General features: G+C 42.2%; 1 protein-coding gene across 1 annotated transcript; it reads right to left on the bottom strand.

The window, feature by feature from the left end:
* PGRMC2 (progesterone receptor membrane component 2) lies at positions 1 to 23,860 on the bottom strand. The gene is made up of 3 exons (XM_019533988.1): positions 23,479 to 23,860; positions 3,050 to 3,205; positions 1 to 2,043 (listed from the first exon to the last, which is right to left on the bottom strand). Exons 1-3 carry the CDS (start codon positions 23,843 to 23,845, stop codon positions 1,946 to 1,948), a joined length of 621 nt encoding a protein of 206 aa, XP_019389533.1. The 5' UTR covers positions 23,846 to 23,860; the 3' UTR covers positions 1 to 1,945.
* Between the last annotated feature and the right edge of the window lie 2,419 nt (positions 23,861 to 26,279).

Below are 26,279 nucleotides of genomic sequence, written 5' to 3'. Positions count from 1 at the left end.
AAAAAGAAAAATCAGAACACAAATTGCTCATTTCTCCCAAACAGACGGGAGTGGGGAAGTTGCAACTGCCACTCACAAATGAAGGGCTAAGTGATTCATACTTCCAGTTTCTATAAAGAACAAATATATTCACAAAAATGGGAAATTTGACTTACATATATAAAAATACCAACGTTCTTCACACACTCATTTTCCCTTAACAAGGTTGGGGTTGTCCTTTTTGAGAGGACATGCTATAAAATCTAGACGGGTTAACACTTCCTTACTTCAGACATTTTGCAGGCTATTATTGCATGTTTTGTAACTCATCTTTTCTGAAGGGCATCCTCTGAGTCACAACGCTACTATGATTAAAAAGCAGCCTTCTGAAGAAAAAGTCAGGCCTTTAATTTGATTATATTTTTGGTGCTGCTTGCCTCTGACTGACAAACAAAAGTTATTTACTTGATATGTTGAAAAATAATAGATAACAAGGAAAAAAAAATCTTAAAAATTGACAGTTCAGATATTTCCGGTAAGAGTGGAGCACATCACATTTATTGTGCGTTGTACTGCTATTCCCTAGCACTTCATTTCTACATGTACAGTTAGCTTATATTCTTGATGTTACATATATGTATTTAAACCAAACCTTACCTGAATACATATGATATCTTCTGAGGATCTCCCCACAAAGGAGGATTACCAGAAAAGGTAACAGTAAAGCTATGCACAGCTTTAATAGCAGTGCAAAAAACATTTCACACCCAAGATTTTTTCCTTATTTCAACTTATTCCAGTGCACTGCCTAACATCATCTATACAAAGTCTGACAGCACATTTGGTATTGTACATGCTTTATTAAAATGGTACTCATATTTACAATATCTGCAGAAACAATCCCTCCCAAGTCTTGCATTCAGACAGACACGCACAGAAACACACACACACAGACCCCTTCAATTTCTAGGGGTGTGAAGGCTAGGCTCCCAAAAGTTAGACAACTCCTCGGGGGCATAGGGGAAGGGAAAAGATTTTTTTTTTTTTAATTACTTAAAAAGAAGCATGGGAGAATGCATTTGGCCATCACAATGCTATTAACTTTATGTATATTAACATATGGCAGTAACACTGAGTATCTCCTTTACATTCTATACACAGAATGACATCAAGGTTTTCCAGTCAACAAAACATTCTAACTTCAGTCTCAATGCTGCTTGTAGTGACTATTAAGCCACATATTTGGGGCATTCCCTTAAAACAATTCAAGTCTATGCAAGAGAAATAAGGCACAATTAATATTGATTTTCACTGAGGGGAAGGGAACGGGTAAACGGCAGGCTTCAGATAATAGTTGCTCAGAGGAAGTAATTTTGCCACATCCTTTAGAAAAGAGTACTAATTGTACCCCCATTCTAATTGGCATGGACTTCTCTTAGAAAACTGAAGTTTTTATGCCAGGGTTAAACACACCCACATACAAAACAAAATTTGGAAATTCACATTTTAAACACCAGTTTCAGTAGCCAAGATTACTGGTATTGATGTACGTATGTACATTTTACTGTAATACTAGAGGAGAAAACACATGAAACAGGACTCAAGCTTTTCATTCTCTTAAAGACTCACTCTTTTGAAGACCTTGTAAATAGGTACTATTTGAGGCTTCCACTTACTGATGAAGAAAAAAAAAAGAACAGCTTTTTTTGTCTTTTAAATCTCTGGCCCCTCTTCATTAATGAAGCCTTACTAGACATTACAAATCAATTGCAACAGAAGAGTTTGGCAGCACAAATAATGCCTAGTATTCAAATCTTCATTGTGAGTATATGTTATTTTCCTTGTACAAAACCTGTTGAATGTTTTTCGCAGCAGATGAACTGTACCCAAAGATGCAGGATATTCTGTGATGGGGAATAAAGAGGTTGCAGTTCCGAAGGCCCCTGACTTTGGTTGTTTACAAAGTTCAATCCTGTTTAGTGTGATCCTTGGTATCTTCCTCATCTGTATATTCTGATGGTTCTTCCCCTGGCTTTAGGAGTCTACCTACGTAGTCATATTTTTCTGGAAGAGACATTTTGGATTCAATTAAAAACAAAGGAAGCCATTTACTCCTACTTAATTTGCCCTGAAGATCTGCTATTTCCTTCCACACTAAAGATCTTGATCCTAACATTATTGAAGAAATCAACAGAAGTTTTATCATTGACTCTACAGCAAGATCAGACACTAAAATAACTCTGAAGCGCTTCCACTAGCCCAGAGGTTCCCCAGTTGTGGTATGCATACCCCTGGGCATGCAAGACATCACCGGGGAGTACCTGGGAGAAACTGTGTAATGGCAGATTTAAATTTTCATTATAATAATTGGCATGTAAGGGGTTAAAATACAAATTGTATGTTGGTAGCAGTACAGGGCCAGCTGGTAAATCTGGAAGAGGATATGCAATAAGAGAGTTTGGGAACCTCTGCACTAGCCTATTCTTTGACCACTTCAGTCATTCCCTCCACCTTTTCCCACATCTGATGAGCTGTACCACAGAATGGGTATAATTCTTTCCCTTCTCCCCTGTGCATCTCCATTAATTAGCCATCTTTGATTTCAATGAGGTTTGAAAATGTTGGCCTTTTTCCAGGTATGTTTCTTTGCCTGACAGAAATAATCCAGATTATGGCACAGGAGATCAACAGTATGCCAAAACAACTGATCCCATATTTAAAGAGAAACTAAGTCAAACATCTTGTAAATAGAGGCCTCAGGCTACATTAATTATACTGAGACCTTCTGTAAGTTAGATAAGTGCCATTCTATGTTAATACTTGCAGTCTGAAGTGATGTTCTCTAACTACTTAAACAAAAATGTTTAAAAACAAAGGCCAGTATTACAATTCCTCTGAAAAGGAAACTCAAACCACAATTCCCTTCCCAACAAGATAAAGTGGTGAAGGTGCTGTAAATTATACAGAGCAGGCAACAAATAGTTCTTTAAAATCCACCCCATATTCCAAGTTGTTGTGCTGACTGTTTCCTTACGCTGGTAAACCATAATTTGTTAGTTTGAAAAGTTACCTTTAAATTGCATTTCCCATTCTCTAACACTTTCCATCTGTACAGCATTTAAGTCCGATAGGTCGTCATATTCATCTCTGAGTGCATCCTTATCTAGACAGAAAGTTGCTAGTCCCCTGGAGGCATCTCTGCCAGCAAATATTCCGTAAGGACCCTCTGAAAATAGAAGAAAAATGGATGGCTTTCAAAATGTATTTCTAGATTAATTAATTTACAGAGTTGAGGTCAGTAATTTCCTGGTATGTAAAAAACAGGAAAAAAAATATGAGACTATACATCCCATATTTGTGCATTAAGTTTTGGGAATAACAGTGGTCTAATGCTATACAGCATTTAATGACTAACTCAGCAATGGATACTGCTAGAAGACAGACAAGGAAGGAGAAGCAACACTAATACAGTATAGTAGTCTTGCTTTTCCTTGTGTGTTTGTGTGTATGTGTGTAAAGATACAAGCAATATCATAGTGATTTTTATATCTAATAAATACATATATATTAGATACAAAAATCACTATAATATTGCTCTTATATTTACATATAAACACACAAACACAAGAAGCAAGACTACTATATTAGTCTTGCTTCTCAGTGTGTGTGTGTGTGTGAAAGCAATAGAGTAGCAGTATTTTTTTAAATAAAAGTATCTGAGAAAACCAAACTGGATGTCAAATGTCTTCAGTCATTGCAAGTTTTCCGTTTTTTTATTTATTTCTGAGGGAAATACACTTGGAAAGACTTCAGCCAGCAGGCACACGCATGCCCCTCCTGTGCTGTTCTTGACTGGAATTTTACAAAATGCTGCAACTTCCTCTAGTGCCAGCTGGGGGCAATAGAGCAGGCTGCAGCAGTCTGGCACTTCCCTTTCATCCTCCTCCTCCTTCCTTCACAGGATCAGGAATTGGAAGGGAGGGCAAAAGAGAGGTATAAGCAGAAGTCCAAGGGGGCATGTGGAGGGGTTCCAAACCGCCTAAACCTTTCCTCTCCCTCTAAGAAAGGTAGGAGAAAAAGGGGTTTGGGGTTGGAAGGAATTCTAAAGAGGTAAGTCTACCTCCAGCCCAGCTGTCCTTTATTTATGTACACATAACCAAAAGTAAAACACTAAAAAATAGCACATATCTACAGGAACAAGATTACAACTCAGAATACAGACCCAAAGATATTACTGACTTTATACACTTCATCCTCACAAACAACAATTTCACTTTTAATAATCAACACTTCCTCCAGATGATGGGAACAGCTATGGGCACCAAAATGGCCCCACAGTATGCCAACCTTTTTATGAGTCACCTGGAAGAAGACTTCCTCAAGAACTGCACCATCAAATCCTTGTTAGACTTAAGATATATCGATGACATCTTCATCATTTGGACTGAAAACCTGCAATCTCTGATTGAGCTCCATCAGAAATTCAAAAATCACCATCCCTCCATCCAACTTTCTCTAGAATACTCCAGCACCAACATCTCCTTTTTAGACACGATGATCAGTATCCAAAATGATAAAATACAGACCATATTATACAAGAAACCCACAGACCAACATACATATCTGCACAGAACCAGCAATCACGCTAAACACACTGAAAAAGCTGTGATATACAGCCAAGCCCTCAGATACCACCAGATTTGCACTGAAGAGAACACTCGGGATTGCCACCTCACCAATGTTAAAAAGGCTTTCACCCAACAAGGACACTCCTCCGGAGAGACAGATCGCACATTTGAAAGCTCCACCCGGACACCATGTGAAGAACTGCTGCAGTACAGAAGAAACCCCCCCACAAATCACACACCGCTGGTTATGACACATCACCCCTCCCTCGAACCTGTACGGAAAATCCTCAAACAATTGCAACCCATGCTAGAAAGAGACCCTGTTCTTAAAGAGATTGTCCCAGAGCCACCCATCCTAGCCTTCAAACAAGCATCGAACCTTGCACCGAATCTCTGAGTCCTGATCTTCAAAGGAAACTTACAAAACACTTCCCAGAGACAAGCCTATGAACCCCACTTCATCAACCTCCTAGATACTAAAAATCATGGACTAAATAGAGACATTGGATTTGAAACATTATAACTTGCCTGACATCTGACTCCCTACGTATCTCTCCATTATTTATTCCCCTTCTCTCTCTTCTTCCCCCCGCCTGTCTCTCACCCATTGACTCCTCAACCTACATTTTCACTGACTACCTGTCTTGTATGCAGACCAGCCCAGCCTCTGGCTGCTCTACTTTTCATTCCATCCAGGAAGAGCACACACCACCTCCTGAAACTTCCTTAGCCTGCTGAAGGGTTTTTGAATCTGAAAGCTTGCTTCATAATTGTTTTCCAGCTATTTAAATTGGTCTAATAAAAGATATCAGATTCACACAAAGACCCCTGCCTGCCTAAAAAATACCACTTCATTTAAGGAGGTGCTATTCTGGAGTGTTTCAGCCACTTCTAGAAGTTTCAGAGGGCTTGTATGTACCTATAGCCGGCCCTCTGAAAGGTTTCAAAGGCATCTGAAACATGTTACCTGTTTCCACGCCCAGAGATATTAAGCTTCAACTCATCAGTGGCTCCAAGTCCTGAGTCTTAACTAGAAATTCACTGTGGACTAGAAACTAGTTTACCAATGGTTGGGAGGGCAAAACTCAATCTTGATATCAAGACTCAGAATAGCCTGAAGAATAACTTTAATGTAGTTTAGTGTGGAACGAGGGCATTGGCAAAACTCATTTTAAGTTTTTTAAATTAGTTCTTTACGAATCCCCAAACTTGAGTGTCAGGATCAACATTTAATAACACCTCAGAAGATGAAAATTAGGAAGAAAATTTTGCTTGTTTGACTGTTCTACAATGAAGATATGTGCAAATCATACAAATAAAAAAAAAAAAAAAATAGCTCTGGTTGTGTTAACAGGTTAACCATCTAATTGTAACCTGAAGCCTAATAACCAAGTAACAGCAACACGGAAGAAGAGTTGTAGAACAACACTCTTTAAAATGGCAGTTTCCCAATTTAAACATGCTTAACCATAATGCACAAAATTAATTAGTTTTAAAAGCTAAGTTATGAGCCTCTCCTTAAACTGAGATAATCTTTCATTCAAGGACTGGATGGTATAACTGTATATCCATATAATTATAAGGGTTATTCACAACAAGATATTTATGTTGTATTTTTCATTTACAAGAATCCTATTGGACTTCCTGGCCAGTACTATAGGCCTAGCATTCATTATTCCACTGCTGAAATGTAACTACCTTTAAAGACTGAAACTGTCATTGTGTACCAGTTCTACAACACAAGTGGATAAACTATCAAAATGTTCACATCCAGCTCAACATACAAAGAAAGTTTTACGTAATAGGGACTTTGATCAAAACAGATGTTAGCTTTTCTCTACAAAAACTGATCAGAACATGCCTGTCAACCTCAGTGTAGCAATACAGATAGCTTCCAATATATGACATCAGCTGACTTCTTCTTTCCCTTCCCCAGCCCCCAAAGCAATACAAATATGCCAAATTAAAGTTTGACCAAGAGTTATCAAATAAGGCTAGTTATATGGAGAGCTAAGTGGACACATTTTCATGAGGAGGTTGACAGTGACACATTTTGATTTCCAGCATTCATTTTAACTCCTGTCAAAGGAAATGCATCTGTTCACATTAAGAAAAAAACTTTAAAAAAAACTGTAGCTTGTTAAAACACACAATAAAAAGCTCGCTTATACAAAGGAATTGTGTTCTATATTTAAATCAAATTAACAAAGTTTGATGTCAAAGTTGCCAGAGAATGTGACAGTTTAAATTCTGTTAAGCTGTATTCCACTGCCCTAGCAGCCAGATAATTAGACCAAACTCCATAAAGAGATTCAGGTGCAAAGACACTCCATATCACCACTTCAATTTAGAAGCCCAGCTCTAGGAGTGGAATGCAAACTTAGGTAAACACCCAAATCCCCCAGACAATGTGTGCAACAAGAACATAGTTGCCCCCAAGCTTCAGTGGTGGAAAGAAGAAAAAACATAGGTATTACTCCACTCATAATCTCTCATCTCCAAATAGCTAGGAGCAGAGGGGGGTTACTAAGAAGAACAGCAATGAAATTTAGCCCTGATACTCAAATCACTAAGGTCGATTTGCACCATTCAGACCTCATATCTTAATCTGAAGATAAATAACCCCATGATATCAGTTCTTTAAAATATATTTTCTTATGGTTAGTAGGATCTGAACTTCTGCAGAGTATCAATCAACCAGCCTGCCAGAAAGATGCAGTTACCTCATACTGGCTCAAAACAAACAAAGCATATCATACTATATTTTAAATGGGTAATAAAAATACTTTAAGGGCAAATATAGAGAGGATGGAGGTGGCCTTTTTTCTCTGTGGCTGTAGAGGACAGGAATAGGAGCAAATAGCCTCAAGATGAAGAGGAAATTTAGGTTGGAGATTACGAGGAACTTTCTGATGATGACATTGGTGAAACACTGGAACAGGCTACCTAGAGAAGCGGTGGCATCTCCATCCATACACATTTTCAAGAGCAAGTTAGCCAGACAATTGGCTGGGATGGTTTAAGTCAGGGATGATCTTGCCTTGAGCAAGCGCTGGACTGGATGACCTTGTAAGGTCCCTTTCAGCCCTACTTTCCTATGATCTATTTTACACACTGCAAATGTAATGGATTTATTTTTAAGTTACAAAAAGGTTTCTTTGGACAGGATCTGCAGATGGGATCTTAAAGTAACCACCATCATCTTCTCATATAGCACATACCCCTGAAAAATATAAATACCTTGTTCTGCAAAAAGGGAAAAAAGAAAGAAAAAGTTTTATATTTATCTTTCCTTGAAAACACTGGGAGGCTCCCCCCCACCCCTCCTAGGAAAATACAGGCAGCTGCAGTAAGGGGATAGTGGAAACCTGTGGCTGTTCTGTTAAAGCCCTAGCTGCAGGGGCTTGAGAAGAGGAGCCAGGCAAGTCAGCACAGCCAGCAGCATCTGCTTGGGCAGTTCATCTGATCTGGCAGGTGCTGCTGGCTAAGCTGAACTGGCCAGCTCCCCACTTCTGGAGAGGGTGGGCCTTCAGCTAACTGAGCTAGAGAAGGGTCAGGCAACCTAACACCTGATCAGGCCCTCTGCTCCCTACATTTCCATGTTTAAGACACACACTCCAATTTCTAGTAGCTAATGGTCTGAGAACTTTTTCAAAAGCCCAGAGAGGAAAGAGGAAATGAACGGGAGAGACTGTATGGTAATCTTAGCCAATAAGCACTATAGAAATGAATGGCAATAAACCCCAAACAATACTTTCTGAATGGTTTGCAATCTGACAAAAACAGGCTAAGAAAAAACACACAAACATTTAATGAATACAAAAAATACAAGACTCATGTTCCTATGGCTAACTCCCTATAGCCCCATTGATCTTGTACCACATTTAGTGGTGTTATAAGTCAAGGTTTGAACCCCAAAAATCTACCCTTAAATTTCCACCTCAACTTATACACACTGTATCTGGGCTCCGAAGTTGGATCAGGCCCCTGGGAGCTCAGGCAGCACCCAACCCACTGACAACCCTCCCCCCTGCTGGGCCCAGGGGGTGCTGCCACCCACAAAGGGAAAAAGAGTGAGCCCCCTCCAGCCTTCCCCCCACCAGCTCAGGAGCTGCCTGGCCCACCAGCAGCGTAACCCCTGGCCATGCCAAGGGGGAGGACCACGGACACATATGGTGGACAGGGCTGTCTGCCACCACCTGGGAAGGGGCTGCCTTGCCCCATGGGCAGCGTACCGGGAGGGGGCAAGGCCAGGTGGTGTTGGGCAGGGCTGGCCTCTCTCCTTGCCCATGCCCGACACCCCGCACTGTCCATAGGGCAAGGTAGCCCTTTCCCCAGGCGGCGCCAGGTGTCTTACCAGCCACAGCAGACTGCTGAAGGCAGAATTGGTGAGGGGCCCTATTCTTTTTTTTTTTTTTTCCCCAGTGACGCCTGCCCACACCCCCTGCCCCTCCCCAGCTGGGGGGCAAGCTGCTGGCAGGCCAGACAGCCCCTGAGCTGTGGAGAGGTCCGGTCCTTCTTTCCGCAGCAGCAGCACCCCCTGGGCCTGGCTGGGGGTTGGGGGGAGGGAAGAGAGGGGGGTTGTCATCAGAGTCGGGTGCCACCTGAGTTCCTATGAGCCCGATCCAACTTCCCCAGAGCCCACCAGTACATGAGGACATGACCCTTTTTTTCATGATGAAGATCATAGTGAGTATGAAGATGTAGAAACTTCCAATGTTAAGGAACCATATTTCAATCAAATTAGTCATTTGGAATTTTTCACAAATGGATCATTATAAAATGTGGGTTGACTTATACACTGGATATAAGAAAAACTTAATTTTTTTGATAAAATATTTACGGTTGGCTTAAACACTGTATTCTTACCTTCACAGGTTCAAAATGGGGAATAAAAGTGGAGAATATCTGCACACCAGTTCTGCTTCTAGTGATTAGGGCACTCTCTGGGAGATGAATGTGAGTCACCCTCTTGCTAGTCAAACATCCAGCCACTATATAATAAACAGACGCATGTGCGCATGCACACACATACTTCACTGAAGATCATGAACTTTAGTGGAGAAGGCACTATAGTAGTCTTGCTTTTTAATGATGACTATATAGCTATGCACAGACAGCAGCAGCAGCATTTACAAAGAAAATTTTGCTTTATTGTACAAGAGCAAGTCAAGAGGGGCTTTAATAGACTTCAGTAAAACATAAATCTCAAGCAGATGCATGCAGTATTCCACAGTGTTAAGTCACTTTATTTCAAGCAACACATTTTCATTTTCAGCAATGTAAACATAAAATGTTTCAAGTAACTGCAATTGTCTAGTGAGTTAAGAACAGAGATTAATATTTTGCAGGCTTCCTAAAGACAGCAATGGAAGTATGCAGAATCCTCTCTGAGTCCATTGCTAATAGCCTTTATCCTATTCTTGCAGCAATTACAATTACTGCCATTTCAGCTTTATTTCTGAACTAATTCTTTTTGGGAAAGAACAGACAATAACTTAGAGCACTGGTTCTCAACCAGGGTGCTGCGAGGCCTCCTCAGGGATGCAGGTAGAACTGCCTCATGTGCTTCTCCTGTATTAGGACTCTTGTCAGCCTAAAGCAGGCAGCAAATTTGCCTCAAGCTGTTCAGGGCTTCTTGGCCCAAGACCTGCTATGCTCCTCCCCAAAACAGGTAAAGGTGGATCTCTCATGAACTTCTATTTTTGGGAGGAGTGTAGATGGTGCTGGACCAAATAAAAGTATGCAGCAAGAGGCAGCTCCTGCCTGCTTTAGTCTGATTCAAGAACCCAAATGCAAGAGGAGGATGCACATGTGCCACAAACCTTCCTGGGCTGCCCTGTGTTCCATCCGGAGGCAGCAGAGCCTGGCCGAGAAGCAGTGGATAAGCTGAGGCAGCACTCGTGGTGAGCCAGGGGTGCTGCCACATTCAAAAAGTAGAAGTGGGGCCATGACCCTGAAAGAGTTGAGAACCACTGACAGGTATAATAGGAAGAGCAGAGGGACACTGGTTTTGCTGCTACAACTTAGGCACTAATTCCTTTAAACAAGATCCTCTTGAGATAGATATACCAAACTCCAATAATACCTAATTATTGTTAAAATTAACTAGACCCTGAAATTCTGAACAAAGAGTATAGAAAATGTAAACCAACAGTCTAATCCCAAACCATGTAAAAACTTCCTATACTAAAAACAATTAAGAACCAGTGTGAACAGTAATTTACTCCCAATGCTTCTCTCCTGAGGGGCTTAAAACAATGTTCCCTGTCCAGAGGAAATGTTTCTATAAAATACTATTAGCTACTTAATTACGTGGGCTTCAAATTAAAAGTCAGTATTTTCAAATGAGACTATGTAGACTGACATATGCCTAAACCTTCTCAGGAAAGATTTAGCTCTGTATTTATTTACAGAGCGTACTTCTTATTAAGATTTTACAATTTAAGAAATTATATTTTAAGGAATTAGTTCTTGGGATTAAAGTTGCATTTTTCCTGCTTTAGTTCCACATTTAAATATCCTATTATACTGCAGAGCACTTTCGTTAAAATTCAACTATAAGATGTCTATTAAAATGAAACAATGGTCTGCTTGTCAACAAACTGATTAAAACAAAAGATTAAATTGAATTATTTACTTTTAGCCAAGTACTTTCATTAATGGAAGGGCACTAGCGATTACCAAAAGTTAATTTGTCAGTGGGCATATCTACACATGCCATTAAGGGGCAACAATAAACTGTGAAGCTTTTTGCTTCACAGTTTAGTACTCCCGGGAAGCTCCTGGACACGTCTGCATGTGTGCCCAGACTGAAGCACGCTGAACTGGATTCCCAGCATTCCCAGTTGGCAGGGAATCCAGGAGGGTCAGCCTGCCGGTAGCACAAGTACTAACCTCCTGCAGAGTTTATTAGTTTCTAGTTTCATGTACCCTAAAAGGCGCATACATGTGTAAACACAGATTTACTGCAGTTATTTAGTCAACTGCACAGTAAACTTCTCTTATAGATGCACCCAGTCTATCCCAGTGGTTCTCAACCTTCCTAGACTCAAAGCATACCTCCATAACTTTTCTGAATTTAGCAGCACCCCTTGCACATTCAGCAGCACCCTTTTCCTCTTGGAAGGGAGACTTGTCCCCCATCTTCTGGGAAGCATAGCCCAGGTACAACACTTAATACATCTTAATACCTGCTGCACTGCATCCCAGTCTGGTCCCTCACAGCATCTCCCAGAAACAGATGAGGTTTCAGCTGGCAGTGGCAGTGAAGAAAAACTCTTTAAAGGATCTCATGGCACTCTAGTTGAGAACCACTGGTATCTACACCAGGGGTAGGCAACCTCTAGCACCCTTGGCACACACTTCTTGGGGCAGGCAGCAGGGAAGAGGTAGGGGCTGTGCTGCCACAGCAAGGATGGGCCCCCCTCGTGGTTCCCCTACTATCCACTCCTGGCACTCCAGCATCTCGCAAGTTGAGGTGGCGGGTGTGTTTGGCACTCTGCCCAAAAAAGTTGCTGACCCCTGTACTATACTCTATGCCTTCAGAGTTTGTTCACTTTACTGTCACCACTTTTCATAAGCTGCAAATTTAAGTTTGCAAAATGATAATTACTGTCGTCTAATGAGATATTTCAATTGTTCTTTTTTCTAACATTTAGTCATTTGTTCTATTAATGTTCTGTCAGAGACCTATTTAAAACTCTGTGTGCGTGTATATCAAATACACACACACACACACACACACGGTGTTTATAAAGTCCTTGTGCAGCTTTAAACTTTAATAACTTTGGATATACATATGATAGAAGCAAACTGTAAACGGAGATTGAAAGCATAATTTTTTGAGCATAGTGTAAGATAGGCATAGGGTAAGGATCACAAATGCAATTCATGACATCACTCAGTAGCAACAGAAAATTTTTCGATGAGCTGAAAAATCAGACTGAATGATGTGCTACAAAAAATGGTGGTTATGTTGAAGTCTATAAATTTGAGCTGTATTGTGTTAAAACTTAATGAATTCTGCTTTCAATCACCATTTACAGTTTGCTTCTATCATGTGTACATCCAAAGCTATTAAAGTTGCACAAGGATTTTATAAAACAACCTGTACTATACCAGGGGTACTCTTCTCCTTAATGTAGAAGTTTTACTGCAGTTTACAAAATAATGTCCAAATCACTGCTTTGAGAGATACTGTGTTCAGCCTTATGATATGGCTTCTACAGCAGAAGTACAGAATTATTTGTACCAAAGGCCCACTTCAGAAGTTTTGGTGACCTGTCTCAGGCCAGGTCATCACCCTCTCCCCATGTCTCTGCAATAGCTCACCAAAACTCCCTAGGGGCCCCCCAGAGCCTAGATAACTCATGGCTCCTGCACTCCTTGTCCACCAGGAGGGAGAACCTTACTTGCCTGAGCTTCAACTCGCCGGGTCTGTGAATAGTCACAGGGTTGGAGCTGCACACAGATGGCCTCAGCAGGCAGAAACCTGGCCAGGAGTTCAGCATTGGGGTTCTGGGGTCAGAAGTGAGGGGCACTAGGTTGGAACTGACCATTGACATTTACAAATGGGTCCTGGTACAACACAGGTTGAGAACCACTGCACTAATACATTCTTTGGATCCCCAAACTACAATTAATTATTTCTAACTTCAATTAAATACTTTAAATGATTTTTTCCAAGCATTTCTGCCAATTTTGGAACACAGAAGGATGTCCTAGACAACTTCCATATAACTGATATGAATTACTAATTTATATCAGTGATGCACAACTCAAACTCTATGCAGGGCCAATTGCAAAGTTACCTTTCCAACTGAGAGCCATCACTAATGTGATCCACTCTGACCAGATGGATGTAGTAGCAATAACCAGACCACAAATGCATGCATAGCAACAAAATGCTGTGCAGCACGCTTGAAAGACTAATTGTTTTGCGTCTCAAATCCTTTTTCATTTAATAAAGTGTTTCAAAAGAATGATGGCAGGTTACCAGGCTTGCCCTGGCCAACTTTATGCATACCATGATTTAAGTTTACATTTATGTTGAATGCGTTTTATGCAAGTACAAGTTGTACAACTGTACTTGACAGAATGGCATTTATAAATAAGACCTAGAGCTCATCCTCTGGAGAGAAAGATACAAGTTAAGAATTCAGCATTAAATTCTGTCAGGTTAAATTTTTCACAAAAGATGTACACTTTGGAAGTTCTATTTAAATTAAAAAACCCAGCCTTTTACAGCTCTATCAGATCATATATGTTTTAGCATTTAAGGTACTGTATATCACCTAAAATAGAATTAGTCTCAGATAAGACTAGGCTTTTGACATGAGGTGATAAAGCATCTTAATGATATGCTGACAAGTCCAAACGAAGATAATCATCTTAAAAACAAGACACAGTATCACTAGTAGATATAGGATTACCTACATTTCTTTTCATCAGGAGCTGACTTTACAAGCACACAAAGAGGGAGCAAGAAGAGGATAGCCAAATAAGTTTTGTTGGCAGTTTTGCCTTTGTATCAAAGCAGTAACTTGTTTTTCATTCCAAATCAGACTGAGAACCACTCTATCCCTATAAAGCTGTCCCCAAGAAGTTCACCATTTACATCCTCCAAGATAAAGGATTTTTGAGAGGGAACCTGAAAGCAGAAACTGACCTTTAATGTATAATGTCAAAATTACGAATGGGAAAAAGCATTATTTTAAGCGAATTACTCCAGATTTACTCCAACGTAAAAATCTGGCTGAATGGGTTTAATATTATTTAGTACTCACTTTTGTCAAGTCACAATTCAAATTACATTCTAACTCCAAAAGCACAAAACTTTTGATATGGCTGAGCAAAATACTATTTCTTTAATGATGTGAAGCTTTCATGTTAGAAACTTTATCCTTATGAAAAGTTTAACAATTAGATGGTTCTTCAAAAACATCCACAAAAATGACAGAAACAGTTTCTCTTAATTGTGCTATCCCATGCCATCTGCACTCATCTGCTCCTTCCTCAGTAACTTCTTGCTGACGAAAACCCTATTCCTCCATTATCATTTTCAGATTATATTTACCTGCATTTTGTCCTAGACTCTTCTGGTTTGAATGGTCAACTAGGAAGGGAAACTAAGCACCTGTTCCCAGGAACTTACTTCTACCTTCAAAAAGCTGAGTCCCAAAAAAAGAAAAAGCATCTCTTAAATGGACTTTCAAGTGCTTAGACAACAAGAAACATTTCATTTGCAAGATAGTGGGGTAAATGGGCAAGTAATTGCCTCCAGTTTGTCCATAACCCCAAAACTTTCTTAAGATAATGTTGCTCTTATACACACAGTGCTTCTGATGAATTATATGTTCTTCCTGCAAACTTAACCCCCATTACACACATGTAGGGCAAACTCTGAAAATGCTGTTCAGAAAATAACTTTATAACAAAAATTAACTCAAAATTGCTTGAAATCACACAGAGCACTCAGTCCAAAGAGCTAGCTTCTAGGGGTATTTCTGTAAAGGTTAGTAATTATTCACTGCATATATTTCAACATTAGTACCAGGAGACCTTAAAGCTAAAGTTCTTGATAGGTTTTTCAGGGCAAGCTGACTGCAGAGAAATCACTGTTTGTTTTCATGGGGGGGCGGGGAAAAGGGGGAGAATAAAGACACAAGACCAAGCCCACAGAGTTGCCTCCAGGAAATCACCAAAGGGAGTTTAGGAATGGATATAAACTCTGAGAAGAAGGGGAATAACAGAGAGAAAGAAGGGAAAATGGCACAAAATGGCACAGAAAAGGAAACATTAGGTGATAAAAAAAATAAAATAAATGAAGTACCCATGGTTGTATGTTTGAACTGTTCATTGTACTACTTGGAACATGACACAGCAGGCTGTTTTTCATCACTGTGGGAAAAGTTTGGCAAGTAATTAAGGCCCTATTTTAAAATATTAAAGGCTTACACCGATTTGAAAGAGTCAGGCTTTCTCTAGGTTTCTTGAACCATAACCATCCAATAGGAAGGGACTTGGCTTTTTGGTCATGGAAGCCACATGGATGGAGGCCAAACCTGAAGTGCCAAGAGCGACCTAGAAACTTCAGCAGGCATTGGCTTTGGCTACAGTGGAGAGTGGGCACAGACTTAAGTTTTTACATACAATGGAACAAATATAGTTTTTACATACAATGGAACAAGTGCATGAACACCCTGGACCCAAGTATACAGAGAGAAACTTAAGTACCAAGTGCTGCAGCCACCTCCCAACCAACCAGAGGCAGGGGCTGCCTGGAGAACAAACGGGGGGAAGGAAGCAGTAGCTTGTTTGAACAATAGTCAGAGGTAACTGGTTTGGCATGTCTTTTAACAATTAAAAAAAAAAAAAACAAACCTTGAAAGTTAGCAAGTGCCCTTAAGAGATTAGCAATATGAGGTGCTATTAATCTTTAAGATCATGCTTTCCTGTTCTATGAAACCTCTCTCCTCTTTGGTGGAGATTTCCATATAACAAATGCAAGAATGAAAACTACAACCCACGAGATGCACAAACCCCACAAAAAAGTGTTTACTACTCCTTGGAATACCCAATTATATGGTAAAACTTTGTAAATGTTATTTAAAATAAAGACTAACTTAACCATATACATATCAAAAGTCTTCTATGGACCCAGCTTTTTGTCTTGAGCAGGATGCCATCATACCCTGAAGTCAAGGATAAAGTACATGCATGTGCCCTGGAGAAATCTGCAGCAAGGTCAGATAATTAAATGCTTACATCAATGCTCTTCTGCACCAAAGCCATGTATGAAAAGTTACTACAGCACAGGGAGATTTCAGTTCTAGTGGAAGCTTTGGGACTAAATTACTTTGAAAGCGTACTACATGATCTGCACTTAACTGTGGTTATATTGATCAGGCTTACCCATGTTTGGGAAGTGTTGTCAGCACATAAGACAAAAAAGAAGGAAAAAAAAATCTTTTTTTTTTTTAAAAAAAGGTTAATTCTGCAACCCTGACATGTTTTTGGGACAAAAGTTACCAGATGAACACTTTCAGAATCAGCAGCTGCATTTTAAAATGTTAAGTCAAGCCAAATAAAGGACAAATGGTATTTGCTCATTGCTAAATGGAAGCAGAGGAGGCAGTGTGTTCAATAAATATCTGTATTCCTTATTTGAGGAAAAGCCAGAGATGTAGTCATCTGATGTGGTAAGGAGGTTATTTAAGCTTTTAGTTAAATATTGTAAGAATCTGGGCACAAAACAAATAATGCATGTTTTAACAGTCTTGCAAATTTCTGTTTTGCAAAGTACGCACAATACTTACAAGATGGGGGACTACCCTGAGACAGAGGCAGAGAAAGACTTAAAAATCATTGGATATAGAGAACTGAACATGAGCTTCCAACATGACATTGTGGCTGAGAGCCAATACGATATGCACACAGAGGCAGTACATGAATGCATAGTGAGCTTGCAGTATCACTGTATTTGATATAGGTGCCTCTATGCATCCAGTTCTACCAGAAACAGTTAAAGATGGATATTGGTAAATCAGAAAGCATTTAGAGAAAATGCAATGAATTTGATTAAACAACTGAAGAGGCTCAACCTAAGCTCAAAGAACGTTAAAGAATAACTTGATCAGGCTGCAAGCACCTGCCACGGAGAAAGAAATGTAATAGTTTTGCAATATAGAGAGTTTGTGACCCGATGACTGGAAGCTGAAGTGTGACCAATTCAGATTAGAAACGTGGCACTTTAAAAAAAAAAAATACTAAGAGTGCTTAACTCTTAAATTGCGAAGGATCCTTTAGGTCAATAATGGATGTTTCATTAAAAGACTGGCTCTTGTTCAAATAGGAATTAATTCAAAAGATGTAGGACAGGGGTGTCAAAAAGATGCAGCCTGTGGAGCCCCATCATCTGACCCCCAGTTGCTCCCCTGAGTCTCAGATGACCCACAGGCTGCATAGCATGCACTGGACTGGCCCCACGCACAGGGCCCAGGATGTGCACTGCATGGAACACCCACCCCAGGAGCTAAGCTGCCCCTTGCTCCCTGCTCCAGGATTAGCAGTGTACACAGCACATATCCTGGAGCACATACTATGTGCACTGCATCTGGCATACAGGGAGAAGGGGAGGATCTGTGGGCCCAATTGGGATTGGCAGGGCCAGGTGAGTTTGACACCCCCCCCCCCGGGTATGTAATCTAAGGAAGGAACACTTTTGCACTAGAAATGCAGAGCAATACAATTAGGAGTCCACCGATAAAGATTCTCTTGGCCAATACCAACAGCCTATTATTAACTAGCCACATTGCCCAATACTAATCTGATAGCTAATTTACAAGAATGCATCCCAGCAGCTTGGAGAGAAGCCTCCTGCCAGTAACTATATGGGGGCATGGGGGAGTGAAGGGGTGTGGGGAGGGGGGCAAATAGAGATGCTCACAGTGAGGGAAGAAGTGGGGCATAGGCAGGGGCAGAAGCTGCCCAGCCAGGACAGTAAATGCAACCCTAGAGTGGGGTACAGGGCAGAGCCATGGACAGCTTTTCCAGGGGGCACAGGGAGCGGCTCCTTTCTGCTGCATGTACCCTGGGAGAAGTATGGGGGTCACACACCCGCCCAGATGTGTGCATGGGGAAAAGGGCAGGCTGTTGTGGGCTTGTGGCCAGGGGCTATGCCAGCCTCTTCCCAGAGCAGGTATGGGGGGGCTTGGCTGTGGCTGCACTTAGGAGAGACAGTGGTGGGTTCAGCGGTAGTGGTATGGTGGGGGGCTTGGGGAAACAGGGCTACTCCAAAATTCCCCATAGCCCCTCCCCCCCCAGAGCCACCACCACCCTTGGCACCAAGCCCTCAGTGGGGCAGCCTGCATCTGCCCTTGCCCCACACACAAATACAGTAGGATACATGCTCCCCATGACTCCATGGATGTGTGCAGCAGCAGGGAGCTGCCCCCCCCTCCCCGATGAGCCACCCACAGCTCTGCCCTCTACCACACCCTGAGGTCGCATTCACCACACTGGCACTGCAATCCTAGCCGCATGCATGCTGTGGCTGTGCACACGCACACAATATTTACTGGTGACATTACTGGCCAAAAAAAGCTGATTGCCAATGTTAATTTTTTAGTTATCAGTACCAATCCAACAGGCAACCAATATATCAGTGCGCCTCTAAAATAAATAAAAGACACTTCGCTCTCTAAGGCACTAGGAAAATACTGCAAGACAACTATATTATTCAACATCAAACTCGTACTATATAGGTAGTTAAATGTTGTGGGGTAATACCACTGATTCCTCCTAAACTGAAACATCTATATCTCAACACAGGGTTAATGACAAATGGCTTTCTAGTGCCATTAGTATCGGCTGCTAAAACCCAATACCTTCTATGCTTCTTAGGTCTGAGAGGGAAAAAATAGCCTGTGTCAATTTTAATCTCACTGGAAAGCTATACACTTTCCATTATGAAGTTTTCATCTACCACACATACAAACAAGATCAGAATTTCTTGGCATAATGATCTACTCTGAGTCAGATATTTTTAAATATATCTTTTAAAAAATATTTTAAAACACAAGACCTATAGAAGAATGTTTTGCATTCTTAAGTTTCTCTACATTTATCCGAACTGTACAACCAGTCCAATAAAAGATACAATCCCCAAAAAATCCTTGTACCATCATGGCTACAACACACCACTCTAATGCTCAGATCACCAACGTATTTAAAGAAAACAGGATGATACTTCTGCACAAGGAAGTCTTGAAGCCGTTGATATGACTCTGATGTGCCTAAATGGAAGAAAGGAATGGAAAGGTCTTAAGATGTGGATCCAGGATCATCAATAGAATGAGGCTTCCCTCTAAAACCACAGGGCCTTGATTTAGACTAATAGTTTTCAACCTTTTCAGATCCATGGCACCTGTCCACAGTGTTCCCTCTAAGCTACATGGCATGTGCGGCTGCACAGGTGTGCTCATGCCATGCTGCCAGCCGTGCCTGCACACACCACACAGCTTAGAGGGAACGCTGCCCATCCACTATTTTTTTTAAAGAGTGGTGGCATCTCTAGATGAGAGGCACTGTTAGTGCTGGCACCAACTTACCTGAGTGCTTCTCAACTAGGTGCTGCTGCCTCCAGATAAAACTGCCCCATGGCTACCTGCACTGCCATCCCAGGAAGGGCTCTGGTGTATGCACATGTTCCTCCTATGTTAAAGTTTATTTGATCAACCTAAAGCAGGTAGGATCTGCCTTTGCTGTGGTGTCCTTCCTGGTTTGGCTCCTCTCAGAAGCAAAGATGCACAGGAAGTTTTGTCCTCAGTGCAGCAGAAGTGTGCATGGGACAGTTTTAGCTGGTTGTCATTATGGCAGCAGAGCATGCATCCCAGCACACTTGAGAGGGATTTGCAGCACCCTGGTTGAGAACCACTGATTTAGACTGTTGTTCTAGCAATCCGATTCATTGCGCCAAGCCAGCTAATAAAAGCAGGACAAAATAATCAGAGAAACAGCACTATTCTAATAAAAAATTACGTTCATGAGCAAAAAAGGTAGATGATACCATATGAAGTTTCAAAAAGGAACAGCTTTGCGGACCAAGTCTGAAAAAAATCTAGAAGGAAATTAAACAAACAGATGGTCTGTGTATGAGACAACTATTAAAATATCTTGAGAAACAAGAAGTTCCAGATCAAATGTGAACTGAATTCAAATCACAAATCCAACTGTTGATTGGTGTTACTGCCAGATTCTTCCATAATTTTAGTTGATCTATGAAGGCAAAAGCTCACTTTTGATCTATGAAGGCTACACATAAATGATTTTATCTTTTCACGTATTTTGATGCCAAATAATGCAAGACAAGCAGTTGTTCATACAAAAACAGCCTTTTCTAAAACCAGCCTGCTCTTCTCCCATAACACTATTTTCTGAGATTCATGTGTATAGCTGAAAGAGTGTCTCCCAAATTTTATGGCTGGAATACACATAAAACCAATGGGATGATATACCACAGGCGCTCTCTCATCACTGTTTTTAAAGATTAGGACTTTTATTTTCATTCTAATGTGAATCTAACTGATACAGAATCTTTACATGCTGTCACAACCTGAACTATAAAGTAACCATGACTATATTAAAATGAAAATGTACGGAAACCTAACTCCTATTTATTATTCATTGAAGCACTTGCATGCATTTAAAAATGCTAGATAAGAGAAATCTACCACCTAATTTCACTGAACATATTTATGTGATTGAATGTGAAAATAAAACATTAAATAAAAAACATTTATTACAATCTTCCCCTCTTCCCCCAATTACTAGGATTTCCTATCCCAGGAAATCATTATAAGCATATCAGAAAGACACTGACACCACTATGTACTAATGTAGAAACTGCCCAGGACGAGCAGCAATTAAACCCATAGGTGCTTCACAAATGTGGTCAAACTGAATCGTTGTGAGTAATATTTTACCTGACTGTAACTAATTATACATTTTGACCATTCTGGGCACAATTTACAGCTTGCTTGCCAACTTTTATCATCATCCTCAGCAAACAGCTAGTTTTCATTAAGTACTACACACAGAACTGGAACAAAGTCTATTCAATCATCAAAGGCCACCGATAATGTAAACTTGTACAACCTTCAAACCATTTCCACCAACAGATGATCTCCTTCCCACCACAATTCTGCTCTCAAATAATTCAGCAAAAGACATCATATTAACTCAGTCCATTATAAATGGACACCACTTTTTCATATTAGATAACCTGCTAAAACGTTAACCTGTTACCCTTTCCCTCCAGTTTGAAAATCCAACCTATGAAAAGTGGACCACTGTTTAGGCCTCCTGAACTGGTTGAGATTTGACAACTAGACAGATGTTTTCAGCATCAATACACAGCATGTGAAATAGTCTGACTCTCAGAATAAGACAGACCTCTGCTATAAGTACTGAGGATTATTTTTGTCTACAAAAGGAGCTAAAACCGGTGTGTCTGCATGCACATGCCTAATACCACTTGTAATAAAAACAGAACAGAACAGACTCATTTAGCAACAACAGACTGAACTGAGAGCTTTTACTGCCCAATAAGAGAAGGTATGACCAAGCAGTATAGGCCTGAAATGCAGATATTACAGTGCCCTGTAGTAGGAATGTTTTAAAGCACTCCTCATGTTTAGTTATGTCAGTTCCTGTAGATGAAAGAAAGCCACATTTACAGTATAGATCTAGATTACTACTAATGAAGAACCACACAATGAAACTGACTAACAAGCAAGAATATTAAGGCCAAGAACATTAGAAGAGAAAATCAGATTTGTTCAAAAGGTTAAACAAGAGACATAGAGAAATGAGATTTTTTTTAAATATACCACTAACCTACTACTTAAAAAAGCCCTCACATCTGATTGTGTCATGTTTTTCCAAAACATGATTGTTTAAAACCAAGAAAATTATACCTCACAGGCAATCTTTGCACCCAAGAGATATGGTTAAATTTAAAACACTTGGAAGCCTTATTAATACTAAGGCTTTATCCAGGGGTTGAAGTTTGTGGGCTCAGGAATAAATAAGTCATTTGCACTGTAAGCGATGTCCAGATTTCCCACCCCCACTTCAACTGTAGCGTTAGGATGAAGTCACTAAGCCAGTGCTGATTCAGGCTTCGACCCAGTTGTATGGAATCATGGGGAGAAACTAAATTATGCTGCAGATGAAGTCAGAGGAAAAAGTCTGTGGGCTTTGACTCCCTGCAGGATTCAGATTGTATGGGGCTGGAAGGGACCTTGGAAGACCACCAGGTCCAGCCCCCTGCACCAAGCAGGAAAGACAACTGGGGTGAGGTGACCCCAGCAAGGTGCCTGTCCAGTCTCCTCTTGAAGATTTCCAAGGTAGGCGACTGCACCACCTCTGGAGGGAGCTTAGTCCACAGTCTGAACACCCTAGTTGTGAAGTAGTTTTTCCTAATGTTGAGCCTGAAACAGTCTTCCTGGAGCTTGTGACCATTACTCCTGGTCTTCCCCAGGGGTGCCCTGGTGAACAGTTGCTCACCGAGCCCTTGATGTATGCCTCTGATGTAGTGGCAAGCTGCTACCAAGTCCCCTCTCAGTCTTCTTTTTTTCAGGCTGAGGAGTCCCAGGTCCCTCAGCCTTTCCTTGCAAATCTCTCTGATCATAAAAGACGGTAGATGTGCACCTTGGAGATTAACTAAAGCACGTGCACACAGACACACAAGTTTTTTTTTTTACTGATGACGCGAGCTTCTTCAGCCCAGAAAAGCTTTTACTATACACATAATAGTGTGTGCGTGTATACACACACAGAGAACACAGAGAGATCTATATATATACACAGCACAAGCTTCTGTGAATTCTGAAGTGAGTTTTAGCTCAGGAAAGCTTGTGGTGTACACATAGTACAGTGTACGGGCACGTGTGTGTGGGTGTACGCGCACACACACACATAGAGAAAGGTAACTATACATATACCTAGAGACAAAGCACAGGCTTTTGTGGACTGAAAGGAGCTTCAGCTCGAAAAGCTAAAGCTATCTACTATATATGTATATAGACAATGTGTGTGTACACATATATGTACACCCCCACCCACTGTATGCATATACATTTGCACAAGCTTGCCTGAGCTAAAGCTCATTGAATCAGTTCACAAAAGCTTGTGCTGTGCTTACAGACATGCGGAAGTATTTGCTTATCTAGCAAGACAGGCGCATGCACGTGTACACACACACTGCGGGTTGCTTGTGAGGTGCAGCTCTCCCCTACCCCGACTCTCCAGGGCCCGGCGCGCAGCCGGGGGGGGGGAGGGGGGCGGGGGCAGGCGAGACGCTCACCGGGCCCGTAGAACTTGCTGCCGTTGGTGACGTCGAAGACCTTGCCGTTAACGGCCAGCAGGATGTACGGCTTGCGGGCGCCGTCGAACTCGCGCAGCTGCTCCAGCGTGAAGTCCCGCCGCTTCATGCGGGGCAGAGCGGCGGCCTGGTTCTGCTGCGCCGCGGCCCCCGGCCCGCTCCGCCGCCCCCAGCGCACGTAAAGCCCGTAGGCCGCCAGCAGCGCCAGCGCCAGCAGCCCCACGCTCAGCAGCATCTCCCCCCCAGCCACCCACCCTTCCCCCGCCGCCACCGCCTCCTCCTCCACTCCTGTCGCCCCCAGCCCGTCGCTCCCCTCAGTCCTTAGCTGCCCATCCCCATTGTCCGCCATCACTGCCAGGCCAGCGCCTGCCCACCCGCCGGCTCCGCCCAAGACAGGGCGGGAGGGGGAAGGGGAGATGGCGCCAAGGGGCGAGGCTCATGCTCCTCCCCCCGCTCGCTCCCATTGGCCACCGGGGGTAGACGTCATCGCCGCGGGCTCGCGCCCCGCGCGCCAATCAGACGCGCCTAGCACCGCAACCGCCCCGTGCGCGCTCACCAGCGAAGAGCGCGTGCGTGCGCAGTGTGGGGCGAGCGGAGGGTGGGGTGCCAAGTGGGGGGGATAACAAAGGGGTTGTCCCCCGCGATGGGGCTTTCGCCGGCGCCCCTCTGCCTCCGGTTTGGATGCAGTGGGATGGGGCGTGGGAGCCCGGCTGCGGGGAGGGCACCTTGGCACGACACAGAAGCCTGGGGGGATAGCAGCTCGTGTGGTACCGCCCTTCCTCTCTCACTGCTGGCTACTGCCATCAAAGCTGCCGCCGTGCGCCTGAGGGAGGTATTCGTAGACATGGCTCCAGTGGGTTGGGAAATAGGGAAAATCCCGCCCCAAGGCGCTGGCCGGGGGCTGCAGTTGCCGTGGCCCTCCCGGCGCTACAGCCCCCTGTGCCGTTATCGACGGACAGGCGCGAGCCAAGGCGGGGAGCGCTTAACGGCCGCAACGGCGCTGATGCTGGCCCCGCGCAGCCATTAACTGCTTAATCTCTTTGACACCTCCTGAGGCAAATGAGTAAGCACCGGCCATCACACGGGAGGGGGGATTCAAGTACTCGCCTTCCCTCCTCCTCAGGGGGGCTGAAATGGGTTCCTTATTCCGTTCCTTTTTCAAAGATAATCTTTTACACACTTAAGGGTTGTTAGCAATGAAGCAGACCTACTAAAGAGTTATAAGTTAATCAACAATGAATATTTATTTGTTTATTTTTAATTTGTATCTGAGGCCAATTAGCTAAAACTAATTCCAAATCCAAGAGTCCAGATCCATAAGTGACCCCACTACAGGCAAAGTTCTTCACCTGCACCTGGGGCTTCAGATATTCCCAAAACCTTTAGCAGGCATCCTACTTGCAGGCCCAAGGCCAGAGGCTTGGGGTTTGGATGCCCCCAAGTTTCACTTGCCCTCAACCATAAGGCCCTTGGAGCAAGCAAAGGAGGAGACTCCCATTTCCAGAAACTGGGTTTAAAGCCACTGTACCTTAGTGGGTACTGAACCATGCCAGAAGAGCAGTTCTGGGGTGCGATTCAGGAAAACTGCCTTCTTGCACACAGATGCATGGTATTTCCCCTGCCAGGTTAAGAAGCCACTGCACTTGGTCTGAGCCTTCAAGAGGCTGAGAAGCAATAGCTGCTACATGAATATTTATTCACAAAAATGCCAAATATGATCACGTATTGATTATATTGCCCTGAAAAAGGAGCTAAGATTGAGCAAAATCCTTTTTGGGTCACTCTGAACAGACCTGGGAATCAGAAACCAACTTTAGCCTCCTCCTCTTCCTTGGGGTTTAATTGAGTTACTCTGGTTAGCTAATGATCTCTAGGGCTGTTGATACTGGTATTACACATTCACTGGACGTACTTTTCTCTGGTGTTTCCAGCCTTATTGGTTACATCCTAGAGAGAGTCTCAGCGAAGAGTGAAATAAATAGTCCCTCCTTCTTGCTCTGTGTTCAGCCCTTCAAACAACAGTCACTTCCAAGCAGGCTGCATTTATTTCAAGTTAACAACAGAGGGCCTGATTAAAATTTGGTGATGTCAGAGTGATGTTGAAGCTGTGATGTTCCAGGAATGATGCGAGAGGCAGGGGTTTCTTAGGGTGGTATCTTTTACTGGACCGTCTTTTATTGGTCATGCAAAACATTCTTCCTCAAATCTGATCAGAACAAGCCTTAAAATTTACAAGATTAAGGAATTTCTCTCACACCGCCCAGTCATTAATGAATTGGCAACTGCTGTACTACTACTGTTTTTTTAACAGGGCACCATAGAATATACTAACTGCACTGGCTGGGCATAACAGGTGTAGGTTAAAAAAGGGGTAGAGTTTTAAACTTATCTCCTGATTTCCTTGCCCTTGTGAGTTGAATTTAAAATCTTCACAATACTTTACTATGTTCTTTTAGCTTCTTTTGTATTTTATGCTATATAATAAGAACATTTAAAACTTGCACACACACATATACTAAACTGATATATAAAATATTTTCAGACATCCTGGGCACATTTACATTGTGCCCTATGGCGATGTTATGCACCGTGCTTTAGTACTTCCCATAGTATATTCCCCTACACTGTGCCATGCACATGGAGCATGGTTAGTTTTAGCCACTACTTCGCCATAGTGATGTGCTAGAATGGGGGAGCACACCACAACAGCGAAGTAGCTGTTCATCATGTGCAGACTCATGTGATTGCTACATCATCATAGCGCATCATGTGACATAGGGTGA

Source organism: Crocodylus porosus, unplaced genomic scaffold (genome assembly GCF_001723895.1).
Source record: "Crocodylus porosus isolate Cpor-Errol unplaced genomic scaffold, CroPor_comp1, whole genome shotgun sequence".
Classification (NCBI taxonomy): domain Eukaryota; kingdom Metazoa; phylum Chordata; order Crocodylia; family Crocodylidae; genus Crocodylus; species Crocodylus porosus.
This window is presented reverse-complemented; position numbering and strand designations above follow the sequence as displayed.